Source organism: Echeneis naucrates, chromosome 19 (genome assembly GCF_900963305.1).
Source record: "Echeneis naucrates chromosome 19, fEcheNa1.1, whole genome shotgun sequence".
Taxonomy (NCBI): Eukaryota; Metazoa; Chordata; class Actinopteri; order Carangiformes; family Echeneidae; genus Echeneis; species Echeneis naucrates.
Genome location: NC_042529.1, coordinates 3,568,654 through 3,585,355, shown reverse-complemented (window position 1 = coordinate 3,585,355; position 16,702 = coordinate 3,568,654). Strand labels below are relative to the sequence as shown.

Here is a 16,702-nt window from a genome sequence, read left to right as displayed (position 1 = left end):
GACATGCTGTGTTTGAGCTGCTGATGCTGTTTTGTCAGAGCAAAAAAAAAAAACCAAAAAACCATGATGCTGTCACACACACAGTGTCCAGATAGTGGCAGCAAAGCTCATGCTTTGTAAAAAAAACGAACAAAGAGAGAACAGAACACATGATGATGATGTTCCTCCGTGTATTTGCTTAAAGGTAGTTTGTTTTGCTGACCAACACATTATCTGCAGTGTGCACAAGCTTGCTGCGTTTTGGAAGGTGCCTGAAGTTTTGCTGAACTTTGCAGAGGTGGAGGCGGGTGTTTTTCTATCATCCCAGAATGATCCCGGAGGTTTTATCTGTGGGTCATATAACTGTCTGCTCCTGCTTCATCCAGCTGATTTAAAGCCTGTTGCCCGCGGCAATGGGCAGACAACTTGCTGCATTGTTGGGGGCAGTGTTGTGTTTGCTTTGATGTTATTGTGTCATTGCTGCATGCAAATGTGCAATACTCTTTGTCTTTGTAGAAGTAGGTTGGTATGAATTTCAGTATATGTTTATATAACTACCACTGAGTAGGGCCGCACAAATCTGCCTGTTTAAAATGCAGTGCTGCTCCGAATAACTCGAATGCTGAGTATTCTACTCCCATAGGAGGCCTTGTTATTGCCTGGGGAATTTATTAGGCTTCATCAACACCATTCGGAGGGCTTTTACTGCCGTTCATCTGACCAGTATGAGGCTTTACTGGACCTCATGAGAGCCGTCTGTGTGTCTCTGTCTGCAGAGATTAAAAGCAAGCTTGTTCACACTGCCTAATGCCTCGGCTGAGACTCTCTAGCTACTCTCGTCTGTCTAACCCAGCATGCCGTTTCAGCCCTCCCGCATGTCTTTGTGCCTTTGTACATGTGTATGGCATGTGCATTAAAAGCTATTATTATAACATCGCATTGTCCGTGTTATCTGCTCCGTATAGAGCTGACAGATTCCTATCGCAGCCCTCTCAGAGTGCGCTGCACTGAGATGAAAACTCAGCGCGGGCACATGCTTTGAGCATGTTGTGTGGCATGTGCTTATCGTGTTGCTCATGCATGACCGTCAGTTACATATTTTACAACACACATGACCTGTATTGGGTGGATCCATGCTGCAGATGTTTTGCCGTCAAAGGCTTTTAGGCTTCAAACATTTTGCTCTTAAAAACTCCTCCTGATCGAATAAGTGTGTAGCTGAACTTCTTTGTCGATGTAAGTGTTACAAGCGCCGCTTCAGTTTCATGAGGCAGAGAGTGAGCTGTTTTGTTGGATATCGCATGTACACTGATGCTTCCCAGCTGCTGAAGGTGCGTGCGCTGATGTTTAACTCATCATCCAGCCATGTTGAGGGACCTACAGGCACGTTTCTGCTCCGCTGCATTCCTGGCAAACCCACCACCAAGCTCCCATCCATGTGATGGTGGCGCGCCCAGTCTGCTGCCTCATCCTCTCTTTTATTGCCGATAAAATGATTAGGCCCTCAGTGTGAGTGCATGTCGCCGTAAGTGATCCTGATGTATGGCAGAGTAAGGTTGATTTAGTCCGGAACTCCATCAGCTGCCAATCTTTAGTCCCCAAGCATGATGGAAGCCCAAGAGGTCAGGGGTCAGCTTTGTGTGGTGATGACCTTGGCCCAGTGTTGACCTTGGGAATGGGTTGGTATGATGGATATTAGAAGGTGTTGGATCTGTCGTTTCAATAAGCCCCTTCTTTTCCACATGACAAATGAATGGCTTTGTCATCGGTCGGGGGGAGGAAAAAAACAAAACAAAAACACTCCGTGTCCACTTTGACCTCTCTTAACAGTGCTCTGAGGAAAGTTGGTGCCTAAATCTGCTCTCGGGGTCATAGCTCAGCCCCCAGCGGCCAGGGATCATGTTCCTAAATAACCTCCAGACGTCCTTAGGGATTTATGAGCCAGGAGTACAACTTGGATCAGGGTCGGCTTTGATGGTGTATAGGCAAGTATTGTGTAGAAGTGGAAACTGAAAGTTTGTGTGCGTGTATGTCTGCACATGTGATGCATGTGCACATACAAGTGTGTTTATGCCCGTGCTAAAGTCTAAGAGGTCAGATCTCCATGTGATCTGACCAGCTAATCTAAATCTAATCTTACCCAGCTGCATGTCCTCGGTCCTCTCAGCCCCATCTCTTGCTTTCCTCTCCAGCTGAGGGAGAAATTATTAAAGCTACAAATTACCAAGACCCAGAGGTTCTTCCACCGGTGGTGATAGCAAGCAGATGGCAGCAAGACCAGAAGAGACATAGCCCTCCGCCCCAACGCCAGCCCCTGATATAAAGCGCCATTTGCATTTCATGAGCCTTAATTGCGTCTGTTGCCCTCCTCCCCACCGGCTCTGCGATTTTGTGCCTGTCACTGTGCACCCCTGAACCCCTTGAAGAAGCTGTGATAGATTAAGGTGAACCTTCTGTTTGCATCCCCCTCATTGTGTTCCAGAAATTAGAAAATATTATCTCCCGATAGGCTCAAAGTAGGGAAAGAAGGGGGAGCAGGAGGTGATAGTGACATTGGGTGGGATAAGACAGACAAGACGGGGGAGTTTGTATGCCATTAATGAGAAAGTGGTTTAAAAGTGGCTTTTTAAAGCTCGTCCTTGACCCCGTGATAGCAAGACAATGATGCGTGGAACCCCCAGACACCTATAAAGCACAAAGCTAATAATGCATATCAGTCAACATTTGACAAATTTTTGCTTGATTTTTGGGCTTTCATGCTTTTTAAGTCTTTCTTTTCCCTTTTTTCTAACACATCTAGTAATACAATGTGCTGCTTGGGAACAGACGATTGGAGTTTATGAGTTTCATTGAACTGTCAAATTTCAGGTGGTGGTTAAATCAAAAAAGCTGTGGCAGATTGTCGATCTGTCATCATCACCATCGTTAATGTTACAGGCACCAGACAAGTCTTTTCCAGACTGATGTTGGTTCACCATGACATGACAAATATGTCTAGTGCCTGTCTGGTTTTGTCCCGACACACATTTGTAGCCACTGTGTTTTTGTACATGGATGCCTACGAATGATGGGTGTGGAATTGGCCTGCCGTTCGCTCTGTAAAAAGACATTCTCATGTTTAAAGGGGAAACGAAAAGAGAAGAGAGAATTTTGGTGAAAAAATTCTTGCATTTGTTTTCCCCCGTTTATCTCCTAAATATTGGCTATAAATATACATCAACGATGGGTTGAAGAATATTACAATTTAAGTAAAGAACATTTAAATCTTAAGAATTGTACGTGTTGCCCATCTTTGTTTTCTTTTTTTTTTTTTTTTTTTATCTGAACTGAGTCCCCGCTACACATTTGTCAGCAGCTGAAGACTGGCTCATCCTCCATATCTCAATGTTTTTTATGGTTTCGAAGTGGAGAAGAGCTTTGCTAGATCTGTCTACAAAAAGAAAAAAAAAAAAAAAGATATGTCATTATGCACTTTTTCTTTTGTGATTTAGGGAAGTTGCATCCCTTTTGTCTGAATTTATCCAGAAATTCATCACAAGTACAAGAGGAATTTATCTTATTCCTTTACCTCTAATGATGTGTTTGTGCCACCAAAGCTCTCATAATGGCTCCAGAGGAGGAGCATTCATTAGAGTGACTGAAGGGTAATAGAGAGGAGACAAGTAGGAGAAATCACCCCGCTCTATCTCATGCGTGCATACTGATGGCGAAGGGCTATCCACCCTCGCAAACAAGCTGAGCTCCAGAGAAGGCTTAATGATTGCATATAAAGTTAATGAGCTTTAACACACTTCAGTAAGAAAAATATGATCTGCTAAACCCAAGGGGGTCACTGAGTGTGTTGTAGTCCCTTTCCAATATCATTGGAGATGCTAGATATAACTGTAGTTCTCATTTTGTGCCACAGAGAGGCAGTGTTTGATAATCTAGTGTGCTGTGTGTACTTTGGCCTTGTTACCATAGTTATCCACAAGATGGCGGTGCTTTCCAGCACACGACGAGCTGCCTGCCAATCCTAACTGTGCATGAAGGGTTTACATCTAATGTCCCCCTAAAACATAAAAAATTTGGACATCCAAGGACAAAAAATCCATGCGAACCGTGTTACAGATTCTCTCAAACACTGTAAACTACACCAGACACAAACGCACAGCAGAGAATGCAGTGTCCCCAGTTCACCCAGTGCTAAGTATGTCAGAGGGGGAGGCAGTGGGAGGTGCTGACCTCTCAGGCCTGCAACAAGAATCCTCCTTCTGAGAGTACTCTTTCGTTGCCGGAGATTTAGATACCTATCATCATATCCGGAGCGGGGAGCTGCCGGTTGTGGACTGACTGTTGTCTGTAAAAGCAATCGATATCATCACAAGCCATTAGCCTTAATGTGTAAACACAAGCAGAATGCCAGTGGAGTCACTGCAACAGGTAGATTCGGGCTCCTTAGCAGTGTTTTGTGCGTGTTGTGTGCTTGTGTGTGTGTGAGTTGTGGAACTGGAAAAACACAAAAAGCTCCGTCGTGGTGGTAAGAAACATCCTTTAATGATTAAACTCAAAAGTAGCTTTGGTAATATCAAGAGCATTTGGAAGTTTAAGTGTAAACATGGTACAGACAATTGAACTCTGTAGCTTTACACAAAATAGCAAAGAGGGCAGTTGTCATTAGAGAAAATCTCTTCTAACTGAACCCATTAAGAATCATCTAAAAACCCACTGCAGACTAGCTAGTAGAAGCTCTGAATTAAACACTTGAATCCACCACAACATCGCTCTGTTTGGGAACGCCACAGCAGCTCGCCAGAGATGTCAAGTGGAGGACAGAAGCCTGCTTACAGTGTTCAGAACACATCCGAGTCATCTTATTTCTGATGATATATTAGCACTAGAACACAAGCTGCATGCTTTGAATAACTGGCATCAGGTGCCAACCCATGCGCCATGCCTTTTACTCCCCTGCCCCCCACAAGTGTGTGTAACACAAGTCGCATACAGCATTTCGCAGCCGCATGCACAAGGCAGCACATTTGATCTACCGGAGTACGATCAGCTGTAAGGCAGACTCGCTTGGCTTGACTGTAAACAAGAAATTTGCATTTGCATGCCGCACTTTGCATTTCAGTTTGCAGCAGCTACTGTCAGTTTTCAACAGATTCATCACCACAAAATGGTCGAGAATGTGCCTCTATTGTCAAGTCCTATCACCGTTTACTGGCTGATTTTCCACACCATGCTTTCGAAGCCTGGATATGCATGTTTCATAGTTTACAGACAGGCTGTGTAAGAGGCCAGAAAATGATTTCAAATTCCTCATGCATCAAGTGTTAGTGTGAATCCAGTCCCTTGTAACAGTGGAAATACACAGTATTATGTAATGCGAGAGTAGTTTTATTGAGTACGTGAGTGTCTTTAGGCGAGATTGTCATTAACATCTGTTATGCACGACATATAAACAGTGTTTTACACAGTAGAAGAGAAACGTCAGTGGGCAAAGACTGCAGCATGTCAAACTTCAAGTATGTGAAACAGACATTTGTGTCATCACTGCAAACTTTTCTGTCGTTTTTCTCACATAGAAAGTTAATACTAAATGTTTTTCCTATCCGATATTTTCATATATGGCTTCAACAGTGGCATTTGTTTCTAGTAATATTAGAATTATACTTTTTTTTTTCCATAGGCTATAATGTCCCATAGTGTTATTTTACTCATGGTACTGACTTCTTGAGGCTGTTACAGCCATGGTCACGAGGTGAGCACAGACAGGAGAGCGAGTGAGGGAGAAGTAAGGCGTATGGAGGCTAAAATAAAGAAACTTCACTCTGATCTAACTCTTGAAGAACTTACAGTATAATACTGATGCACCAAATGACTTTTGATTTCATCAATGCTCCACCCCAATCTCAATTTTTCATTTTCTACAGTAGTTGATGGAAGAAGAAGAAGAAAAGAAAAGAAAAGAAAAAAAAAAAAAGTCAGACACTGCAATGTAAAATAGGCCGTGTTCCCTAAAAGAAGCCATCAGGCACCGTATGTACAGATGTACCTCTCTCCGGTTCTCACTGTAATTAAAGGCAAGCTGGTTGACTCTGAACAATAACAAAACAACTCTGTTGTAAATGATTGCTATCAGTAATAGGAATGATAAATATAATAGCACCATCTTTTGTTGAAAATAAGTAATAGAAAAAAAAAAAATACCGAAAATAAAAACACTTGCGAAGAGACTTGCGAAATCCACAAAAATAAAAAAGGACCAAATCTTTCATGGCTATGCTACATCCATGGATGTTACCACTCTGTTTTTCTAAAGCAAGCCGATTAAAACAAACAAACAAATTCTCCTGACCCTTCTATTTCTATACATGCAATTCTGTTAATATACTTCAAGATTTATTTTTGTCATTTTATAATTTTCTTTGGCAGTTACCAAGACCAAAAAAAAAAAAAAAAAAAAAAACCTAAAACAAAAAAGAAAAACGGACGACAACAAAATAACATCTTATTATTTTATCATTACAAACAAACACGGAGGCACTTAATCAGCTAAAACAAAGCTCATACAAGTATCTGTTGACAGAGCAACACAAAAACTATGTACATATATGTAAAAAGTGTTATAAATAGGTTTTAAACCATAGATACTATATACATCTTTTAAATGAGACAGTATTGGTTGTTTTTGTGTTGGTTTGCGTGTAGATTTTTTTGGTATTACCCCCCTCCCCCCTTGGGTGTGACCTGGCTGTATTGGCCTGGTGGCTCCATCGGTACTTTAGGCATCAGAACTTATACTTCAGAGGGGAACTGATGATGCTTGCAGTTGGGCACGGGGTTACTGGGAACACTGGGATGGAGTGACGGCTCACTCTCGCTTCCTCAGGATGACATAGATGAGTCCGCTGATCAGCGCCAAGGGGAAGGCCACCCACGCCAGGATATAGGAGTAACCGAAGGCATTCGTCTCCGGCACCCACCCCGGACTCATCACCGTGTAGATGATGGCGCCGCTCATCACAAACAAACCTGCAGAGAGAGGAGAAGAGAAAAACAAAACAGAAGCAGTCATGATGTTGTCCGCCTATCAGGTCATGTTTCTCTGCAGTCTTGTGTCCTGGGCTGAACTCTGTCTTGCCAGCAGTTGCGGGCAGATCAGCGTTTCGCAGATTCAACGCCATTCAAAACCTCTGCAGGTCTGCCCGAGCCTGCCCACCTGCCTGGTCTGACATGGAATGATCTGTTTGTCAGACCCCCGCACTGCCAGCCTTCCTGACATTTCAACTTGTGATGCTGGCAGCTTGCCTGGATGTCATTCCTGTTTGGCTGAGTGGGCACCTGGGTGCCGGGCAATGCACTGGCACAGTATAGAGAGCGAACCTGGGATGTTGAAAAGGGCTGCCAAGAGTAGACACAATGGACTGGCTGCTGAGCTGCTTTCTGGCCAAAGGGCATGAAGTACAATAGACAAGTGGAGCACAAAAACCATTAGCGACTGGCTGACACTCTCTTGATTTAATTCTCTGCCACAGAAGATGCACTGTGAGCATCCGCTGTTGGTCTGTCTGCGTAGGTGGATTTGTGTCTGTGGTGTATCTTCAAACTGGATGTTTGGTTTACAAATAAAGCACATTATAGTCGAGCTGAAAATATGATTCTTCTGGTTGTGTCAGCTGATTATTCAGTCTATAATTTGATAGTCTGCTGCCTTTGTCAGCTGAACCTCTTTGGGTGTGCTGTGTCTTGTCACATTTTTAGATGAAACTCATCCACTGAGTAAAAAAAAAAAACTACCTGTTTGTTGCAGCCCTTATGTTGTTGCCCTGATGTAAGCTAAGTTTGCCTTCCCGGTCCTTCTCGTGTCTGCCCATTGCTCTTGTGCTGTCAGTGGATCTGTGAGGGTGTGTGAAGACAACTGAACTCACCGGCAATGATCTGGAAGGTTCCAGTGAGGAAGAAGCGCCCGCCCTTCTGCAAAGTGAAGAGCTGGCAGAAGAAAAGGAAGAGAGAGATGCAGCTGAAGATGATAGATAGGATCATGAGAGCCTGGACCGCCTGAATCCACTCTGTATGGGAAGAATAAGAAAAGGAAATGACAAACATCATTAGCCAGAGTGTCTTCTATATATAACATTGACTTAATGAGCGCATGGGGGGGGGGTTAAGAGGAAAACAAATAAAAAAAGGTTTCACTAATCTTATCTCTACTGAATTTAAGCAGCCTTTCAAGGAGATTATATGAGTTGGAGTCAGCCATGTTCACTTCTGGGAATGTGTAATGGATCCATAACAATGAAAACCAGGTATCTTGTTCCTAAAAGCTCTGTGCACCCCTCACAGCTGGACCCACCACTAAATGCACCATATCGATTGTTGGAGCTCGTCCTGCAAGGCCTGGCTGCCAGAAGCCATTAACCCATTAGTCACCTGTATTGACAGGGAAGCCCAAGTACCATCTAATGCATCTGCACTGTCTATCTGAGTGCGTTATTGTCTGTTTGACTCGTGTGTTTCTGCGCTTCATCTGTGCCGCCATGCCAAGAATCCCGGGATTTTCAGGCAGGGTCTATTTCTTGTCTGAGCGTTATCCATCCTCTCGGGTTTCCGCGTTCCCTCTCTGTATCTATCCACCTCATCTCTTCAGCCCGGGCTGCTGTTACTGTACCATTTTTGTGCCATCGGCGTCACAAAATGCTGGGTGTCACAGGGTGCTTTTCCATGAGGGACCGCCTCTTCATTGCATCAGTGCGATTTTATTTAATGAGGCCACTGCCAAATTTCTGATGTTTGCTTCAACATTCGTTCATCTGTGGTTTATTGAGTCTCTTGTATTATGTAAATGAAAGGCATGTTGTGGTTTTAATGGGTGGGACACCAATAACTCAAGGAAAAAAAAGGCCTAGTGCATAATTTATAACGACTCATACTCCCAAACATAATGGATCATTAAGTGATAAAACTGCTTTCATTGTGTGATGTTTTGACTGATGGCATTTTAACATAGCCGGTGAAAATAAAAACTTCTGACCTTTTCAATCTCCGGCCATTGACAAGAAGAATTGCAGAGTCTCTGTCAAAACAAAATATTTCTGCATCTCTATAGATTTGGAAGGAGACAGTGTCCAACGGCACAGGGCTGCCGTCCCAGAGTCAGGTTACCCACAATAACATCGTTACAGTGTGTCCTGATGACTGTCTGTTCAGGACGGGATGAGATACGGGAGGAAACATGACACGCTGCAAATCTCCATCCGCCGAACAGAGCCAGAGCAGTCCCTCATCGGAGCAACAATTAGACTCCGCTATTTTCAGATCTTACGTAATATGATGTGATAGTCACTGTGAGAAATGGACAAAACGCTCCTCCCTTGTCCTCTTGTTATCCTTCCTCCTACTGAGCAGGAGTGGGGAAGCAGTGACATGTGGCATTTCCTACCACAAAGCACAGTTCAGAGCTCAGAATATCACCGATAAGCAACTGTGACCCCGACTGAACACGACTGTGGGATCACAATGCAGAAACGTTCAGCTGCGTGTAAAAAAAAAAAAAAAAAAAAAAGCAAACAGGAAAACAAATGTTTATGTTCCCCTCCTTACAGCCTTCTATTCTGAGGGCCCCAAACACGGAGCTGTGCTGCAGAGCACAACAAAAATATCACTGCTGTAGTATTTACCTCACTGTGATTGTGCTGTTGGCCTGTCTGGAGAGGCAGAGGACATTCTTTCTCAATAGTTAATTTTAGAGTGACTGAACTCAATGAAGTCACTTCCACGGCTGTGGGGATGTCATGTTCAACCCAAGCTCAGCATGTGATAACTGCGACATGTGTCCCTCGCGGTGACATTATCGAAACCAAACACAGCCAGTGTTACTGTAACCAACATAAACAAAAAAAGAGATGTTTCGAAATTCCCCCTAAAAATATCAGTGATGATTATGAATCATCTCAGGAGGAAGTTGATTGCTCATCAATGTTTCAAACCCAAAAAAATAACAAAACAGAACGCACAAGCTTGTGTGTGTGTCCATCTCACAGGAGAACAGACAGCTATCCTCCATCCCTCCCTGAGCACGAAGCCGAGCACACAGCACACATACTGCCTTGTATAAACACTGTGCGTCAGTGGACTAATGAAAGCAAAGTCAAACAAACTGGCTGCACCATCAAACTACCTGGCAGAGTGTGCAGCCGCTGCTCGCCTGACAAAACACACAACTGGCTGAGCACGGCTCATTCTAGACTAATGACATCACCCGAGCCGGCTGCAGCCAGCAGCTCCAGCACCTCTGTGATGGCACAGCAGTCAAACAGTGAGCTCACATGAATTTAGTCATTGACTTTAAGGCAATGGAAATTTTCTGTCATGATTTGGCTTCATGTAATTCTCCGATTGGTCTGTGTATCACCGTACTTCAAAACATGTGGAGGAGGCTGACTGTGTAAATAAAGGCAGCACTGCAGCTGCCGCCTCAAACTGTCACAGTAACACTGGATATGGTGATCTGACACAGGGCGTGACCCAAACGTCAGTGTGCCATGTTCCATGTGAGCTATGCCAAGGTCTCCCTGCTGTCAAACAGACAAATGCAGAGGCACACACACAGATGTAAAACTTTAAATACCCTCTGCGGCCCCACCCTGATCGTCCACGGCTCTTTAAACCCCTGTTACTATGGACTCCCAGCACGGGTCCTGAATATGGACATCACACCACGACTATTTATACAGCGGCAGCCTATCAGCTACTGCTTCCAAGCAGCACTGCCACATTCTCTGCCCTAGATGGCACCAGAGGCCCAGAGGAGCCGTGACACACCCACCTCAGCAACATGCTAAATGTTGGATTTCAGCAAGTCATTTTCCACAGTTCAACCCTCCCGCCCTCCTCGTCCATTAAAATAAACGTGCCTGGTATGAGGTCTGTTTTATCGCCGGCTGAACTGAGTGGATGCTGCCCATAACAAGCCCAAAAAAATTACTCATTAACGAAAACCACTCATGTTTATTACAACACTAGAATGACTGTTGTTGAATGAAGGTCTGCTATTAGACACTGCATTGAAAGCAAGTTGAATAAGTTAAGTTCAAGGCAAAGACTAAAGTGTCTGACCTCCGGTTGATGCTGGGTCACAGTGTTGGAATCCATTGGCGGTGGAGCAGTTTATCCAAAGGTCTGAGGTGCTGGTCTCACCTGTCGTCCATACCTGGTGTGACGGATGAGGAGAAGGAAGTTTTGTGTATATAGATTCAAAGTAAAGGCATGCAAATGATTCACAAACACGTGTAAGAATAAGTCAGAGAACGGCAACAGATTGTCTGGCCGTAACTGGAGTGAAGACAGACAACGCAACAGCTTTAACTCACGCTGACAATTGTTGACACAAACAGGAGAACCAGAGCAGCGACGTGCAGGAAGATGATTCCCAGTAGTAAGATCAGCATCTTTCCAGAAGATCTGGGCAACAATGGAGAGAAGAGATGGTCGGTCTCTGTCAGTATGGGTGTGTGTGTGTGTGTGTGGATGTCAGACTGTTGGGTCATGGGTGTGTCGCTGCAGCACGTTCAACACACAGAGCAGAAACTTCATCAGAACCTGTCTGTCAGGTGATCAGCATTTCCACAGCATTTAGATACAGACCGTTAGATTAAAGACAAAAACAAACAAACAAAAAAAAAACTTTATTGATCTTGAGAGAAATTTAGGAATATTTCGTTGTCAATGAGAATTTGCATCCATTGGTTCACTTTCACTTATCTTATAATCTGCATCTGTTTTTATTTTTCTCACAGCTGTTTCCAAAGTTAAACTCTATCCAAATCACGTTTTCTTTGAAAATACTTTCACGAGATCTGGTTCAATTCCATCTTTTCCTCAGTGACTGGTTCTAAATGTAAACAAATTCACCAACGATTTAGATTTTCAGAGGCGAAAAAATAACTAGTAATGCGATCGGATGTGAAATTGTGTGTTCTTTTTGCAAGGATAAATGTTTGGATAATGTTAGTGTGAGGCTGTCTGCGATGACGGCTCAGTCCTGCCGTCTCGGCGCGTATCCAGGAGAGAAAAGCGCGTTTCCGTGTTTAATCCGCCGGAGAACTGAGATCAGCTGAGCGTAATAAAGTTAGGAAGAGAGCAAAATCCACTTACTGAGAGCGGAGATCTGGTATTTCCACAGAGAGAGGTTCTCACAAGAAGCAAAAGCAAGTTGTTGTTGTCTTTGTTTTTTTTTTTTGTTTTGTTTTGTTTTTTTTTTTTGGTTTGTTTTTGTTTTTTCCCCCCACAGAGTCCACCAGCGTTAGTCCGTCAGTCCTCAAGCGTCTCGCTCAGACTAGATTGATGCCAGGCCTGACGTGCTGTTATAAAGTGTCTCATTATGGAAGAACAACGCCCTGCGTGCGTCGCTGCGTCATGGAGTGACCCTCTGGTCCGCGGCCAGGACTCCCAATATAGACTCGCCGTGCGTAATCGCGCATGGCTTTGCTGTAGTTACCGGCTTGCTGTATGCGTAGTGAAGTAACTGATCATTGTTTGGCTGTCGTGGTAACTAAGAGCAGCTATCTGCTGTCGAGGATTTTTCTTTTTTTTTTTTTTTCTTCTTCTTCTTCTTCTCTGTCACATTTCACTTATTACTGTTTGCTTTGCATTTTCAGTAGAAGTATACCTGCAACACATTTTTAAAAATTAATCGATTGAATTCATTTTAGTAGGCAGAATAAATAGATCATGGATTGCAGATTAGGTTTCACAGTTTGATTAAAACCATCCTATTATGGATTTTCTAAAAATATAACACAATAATTTATAAAAATAAAAATATAATAAATATATATATGTAGTTATGAGAACATCTTTAATGTTTATAGCAGAGTAAAAAGGTATGTTGGACCACATCCAAAGAAGAACATTTCAGGTTCTACTCATCTTTTTGTTGCCATGGTAATTCCAAACACAAACACTGTGTAGTGTGTCGGTGTGGTGGTCTTTTCCCTGCGGCACTCATGTAGTCGGCCTCGTGACTCACCCTATGTGTGTAAGTGTGGATTGGTATGCCCAACGCAGCGCCAGTGACAGATAGCATCTGGGGCTCTCCTCTGTTTGTCATGACTCATTTCCAGCAGGGAGTGAGGTGGGGTCCTGCCCTGACCGGGGGGGGGGCTGACTGTGGCCCCTGTTGCTGAAAACTATGCGCTGAGGTTAGTCCTATAAATATGGGTGTTGCAGTGAATGGAATTCCAGGAAATATATTCAGGGAGTAAGTGAGGGGTCAAAACTGTTTTTAATATGAATTGACTGCCTTATCTCTTCCTCCCTGGATGTTCTGCCGCGCTGAGCTGAGATAGAAGATTAACCAAAAGCCTCCTTTCAGTTATGATTTAAAAGCGGGATCTTTTTGACTGAACCTCTCCTTCGGCACACAGGTTAAAGGCCTAGTGCAGTAAGATGTTTATTGGTTGCTGATAATGCCGGACATATTGTGGCTCCCAAATGCATACTCCTTCTGCAGCACAGTATCTGCAACTGATTTCACACCCTGCGCGGAAAATACCTCCCTGCTCCCAGATGGACGGCACACTTTCCTCCTCATCAGCAGGCTGGTAGGGGAGATTAGGAGCTGTCTGACTTCAGATAACCCCTGTCAACATCCACTCTCCGTTCTTCACCACTTTGCTCACACTTCCTGGATGCCTTCTGCATGTGTTTGTCACGCCCAGATGAAGCTGGAGGCGCTTTCTACTGTATTTGCCCCCCTCCACCACCCCGCACACACGGACTCAAACTAAAAGGACAGATACATGAGCAGATCACAGCTCTGAAGTGCTGCTCTGAGTGAGAGCCTTGTGCTCAGAGTATGTGAAATTCAGAGCCCGGGCCGCCTCTTAGTCTGATATGATTGTCTTGCTGTTTGCAGCTGATATCCTTTGTGTACATAACAGAGTGTATCTGCGGTGTTTACAGAATCGTCAGGCCTTTAACTCGTATCATTTGGGCCGGTCGACAGTGATATGTGGAGAAGAGCTCCTCTTAAAAACTATAGCTGTGCATGCCTCACTCCCATCCCTTATTTGTCAATGTTTGTGAAAGAATCACAATCAGCGGGCCGGGTGAACGTGGGAGTGGTACATCCACTGCATGTGCAAAGCCAAGGGGAGGGTACAAAACCAAACTTTCAGGGGAGCGCCACATAACAAACATACGGAGTGAGATCCAGAATAATGTTACATCTGGAGCGGCGTCTAAGATGGCAGGACTTATCTTCACGTTAGCGCGACACACAGTGCGAGTGCATACCAAAGCCGTAGATAGGACCTGAGCCAGCAGGGGCGTGACTCTGGAGAGCAGACGTGATTGAGTTACAGTAACTCCATCCGCATACCAACACGGAGGAGAGTGTTAAAACAGATGCGGCTGTCATAAATGATGCCTAGTAATTCCTGTTGATTAAAATCTGTAAAGTAAACCAGCATTGTATGCAATAGACGTGATGGGGCCTCGTGTTTGACCCAATTAGATTCCCCCTCTTGCTGATTTCAAAAGAGAGCGACAGGCCACTTTCTTTCACTTGATTGCCTGTTATGCCCATTTGCTCATCTCGAACCACGAGCCATCAGCTGTGATGAATAAGTAGATAACACTCAGCAGTGGATCCAGCTGATGCTCCTCACGGGTCAGGGGGAAGGCCTGTCTGCGTCACTGCTCACCCTCTGGGGAAGGAATGGGCCTCCTGCCTCGCGTTTTTTTGGGTGGCGGCAGCTGTCGGTCAAAGGTGGCTCAGCCCTCGGGTCCCGTTGTCAGTATGTGAGGTGCCGTTGTCTGTCGGCCCACTGAGCTGCACTGGTTTAATCGCTCCCCTCCTACGGCAGCCGTGTTGGAGTCAGACTGCCCCTCTCCACTCACAGTGGACTCCCATGGCTCTGGTTTATCTAACTGTTTATAGGCCCGGCCAGTTGGAGGCAAACCAACTTGCACAGACAGACCTGCATGCTCAAATTAGATTTTTTTTTTTTTTTAATCATAAGACAGAGAAGAGATGATAACAATAGCTAGTGTAATCACCAGAAGTGTGCCTAAATTGTATATCAGTGGTTGCGGATAAAAACTGAGGTGTAGATGTGTATTTGGGGGGTAGGGGAGACAGAAAGGCAGAGAGAGAGAGAGATAAATATGGAAATGCAGTTTGTTTGTCTGCTGATAACTTTTAAGCTGCTCACAACCTTTGCGTTGTCATCACCCTTTAATCAGACCAGACATGGGGTGATGACGTCCGACGGGTAAACCGATCCCTGTCCTTTAAGTCACACAAAATATACCAAAACACTGGCAGCGATGTGTCGTCAGCGTGGTCACTTTCAGATGGAGGCTCAAGTGGAAAATGTTTTATTCCTCAAAGCGCACAAAAGCTGCTGTGTCATTGCTGTATTATGTCAGGGCATGTCAAATCTATGTTAATAAGTTAGGCCAACCTTGAAAGCTCATTATTTTTGGAAATGTTCATCTTCATTCATTTTGAAATAAAACGCTGAAGAGATCAATTTTATCCACTAGAGAAATTATATCATCTGACATTTCATATGGTCACGATTAACATTATTCTGCTTTATTGCTCTTCAGAACTCAGCTTGTGTCCTTTCCTCATGAGCACCGTGCTTCAAAATAAAGGAATATATAAAGTCAAATAAATGTGGCTCTAAGTCAGATTACAGTGCAGAGCTCCTCGCCATCCTCACATCACTATGATTCAGCAGGAAAAATTGCAGTACTGCATTTTAACATCTGTGTCGCTCTATTATCCACCCACTCCTCTCTGGCCTCTGGACTCCCAGATCAATGTTATGGATTCCCCTGGAATTCCACTTTATCACACCAACGGCCCCTGAGACATCTGCGTCTTTTACGTCGCGCCAGTCTTCGTGGTTGACCTTTGAACTCTGACAGGCAACAGGGCCAGTTCTCCGGCTTATCGCGGCTCCCTGGTCAGAGTTATGCGCAGAATGCCGGGGGGAGATAATGTTGATTGAATAAAAGGTTAAGGATGTAAAGATTTCTCATGTGAGAGAGGATTAGCGAGACGGCCACATGGGACAGCAGAGCCACCGTACATGAGGCTGGCAGTTAGGATGGAAAACCACGAAGAGTGTGATGTGTTATCAGTCTGCTTCCAGCTTCCTCTCCCTGGGTCGTAGCAGTTTCCAGGCTGATTAGTCAACGGATTCACACTTACTTTCTGTTTTTTTTTTTTTTTTTTTGTTGTTAGATCCTGCCTTACAGTAAGAGAAACAACGTCATGGCCCAACGATGGAATCACCAAAAGGCCTCTTGAGAAAAGTCAGTTTTGGCGCAGATCCCATAAGCCGCAGGAAGAGCTGGTTCCCATGAAAGTTTAGTGTTCAGTTCAAACTGAATTCTCCAGCAGCGTGAACTGAGCAGGGTCAAAGTTTTAAATATCCCATATCATGAAGCCAGAGGGATTTAAACCAGATATTCCAGTTAATATGATTAACAATACCGGAATATATCAACAGGGGAGGCGGATATGTTTTTAATATTTATGACCCAGACACAACTTTGCACATTCTGTTCCTAACTTAGCTGTATCTTAGCCATATTTCTCTTCCACTCCTACAAAGCTAATATTATAATTTACAGTTATTATGTAGTGTTGATCTTCCAGTTCTAGATTACACTGTAGTTTTTCTTTTATTAGCTTTGAATTTGACTATGGACACAGAGAAAT

General features: G+C 44.1%; 1 protein-coding gene across 1 annotated transcript; it reads right to left on the bottom strand.

Annotated features, from left to right (window-relative positions):
- Positions 1-4,490: 4,490 nt before the first annotated feature.
- Positions 4,491-12,316, bottom strand: pmp22b (peripheral myelin protein 22b). The gene is made up of 5 exons (XM_029527044.1): positions 12,118-12,316; positions 11,334-11,424; positions 11,080-11,173; positions 7,893-8,033; positions 4,491-6,996 (listed from the first exon to the last, which is right to left on the bottom strand). Exons 2-5 carry the CDS (start codon positions 11,409-11,411, stop codon positions 6,836-6,838), a joined length of 474 nt encoding a protein of 157 aa, XP_029382904.1. The 5' UTR covers positions 11,412-11,424; positions 12,118-12,316; the 3' UTR covers positions 4,491-6,835.
- Between the last annotated feature and the right edge of the window lie 4,386 nt (positions 12,317-16,702).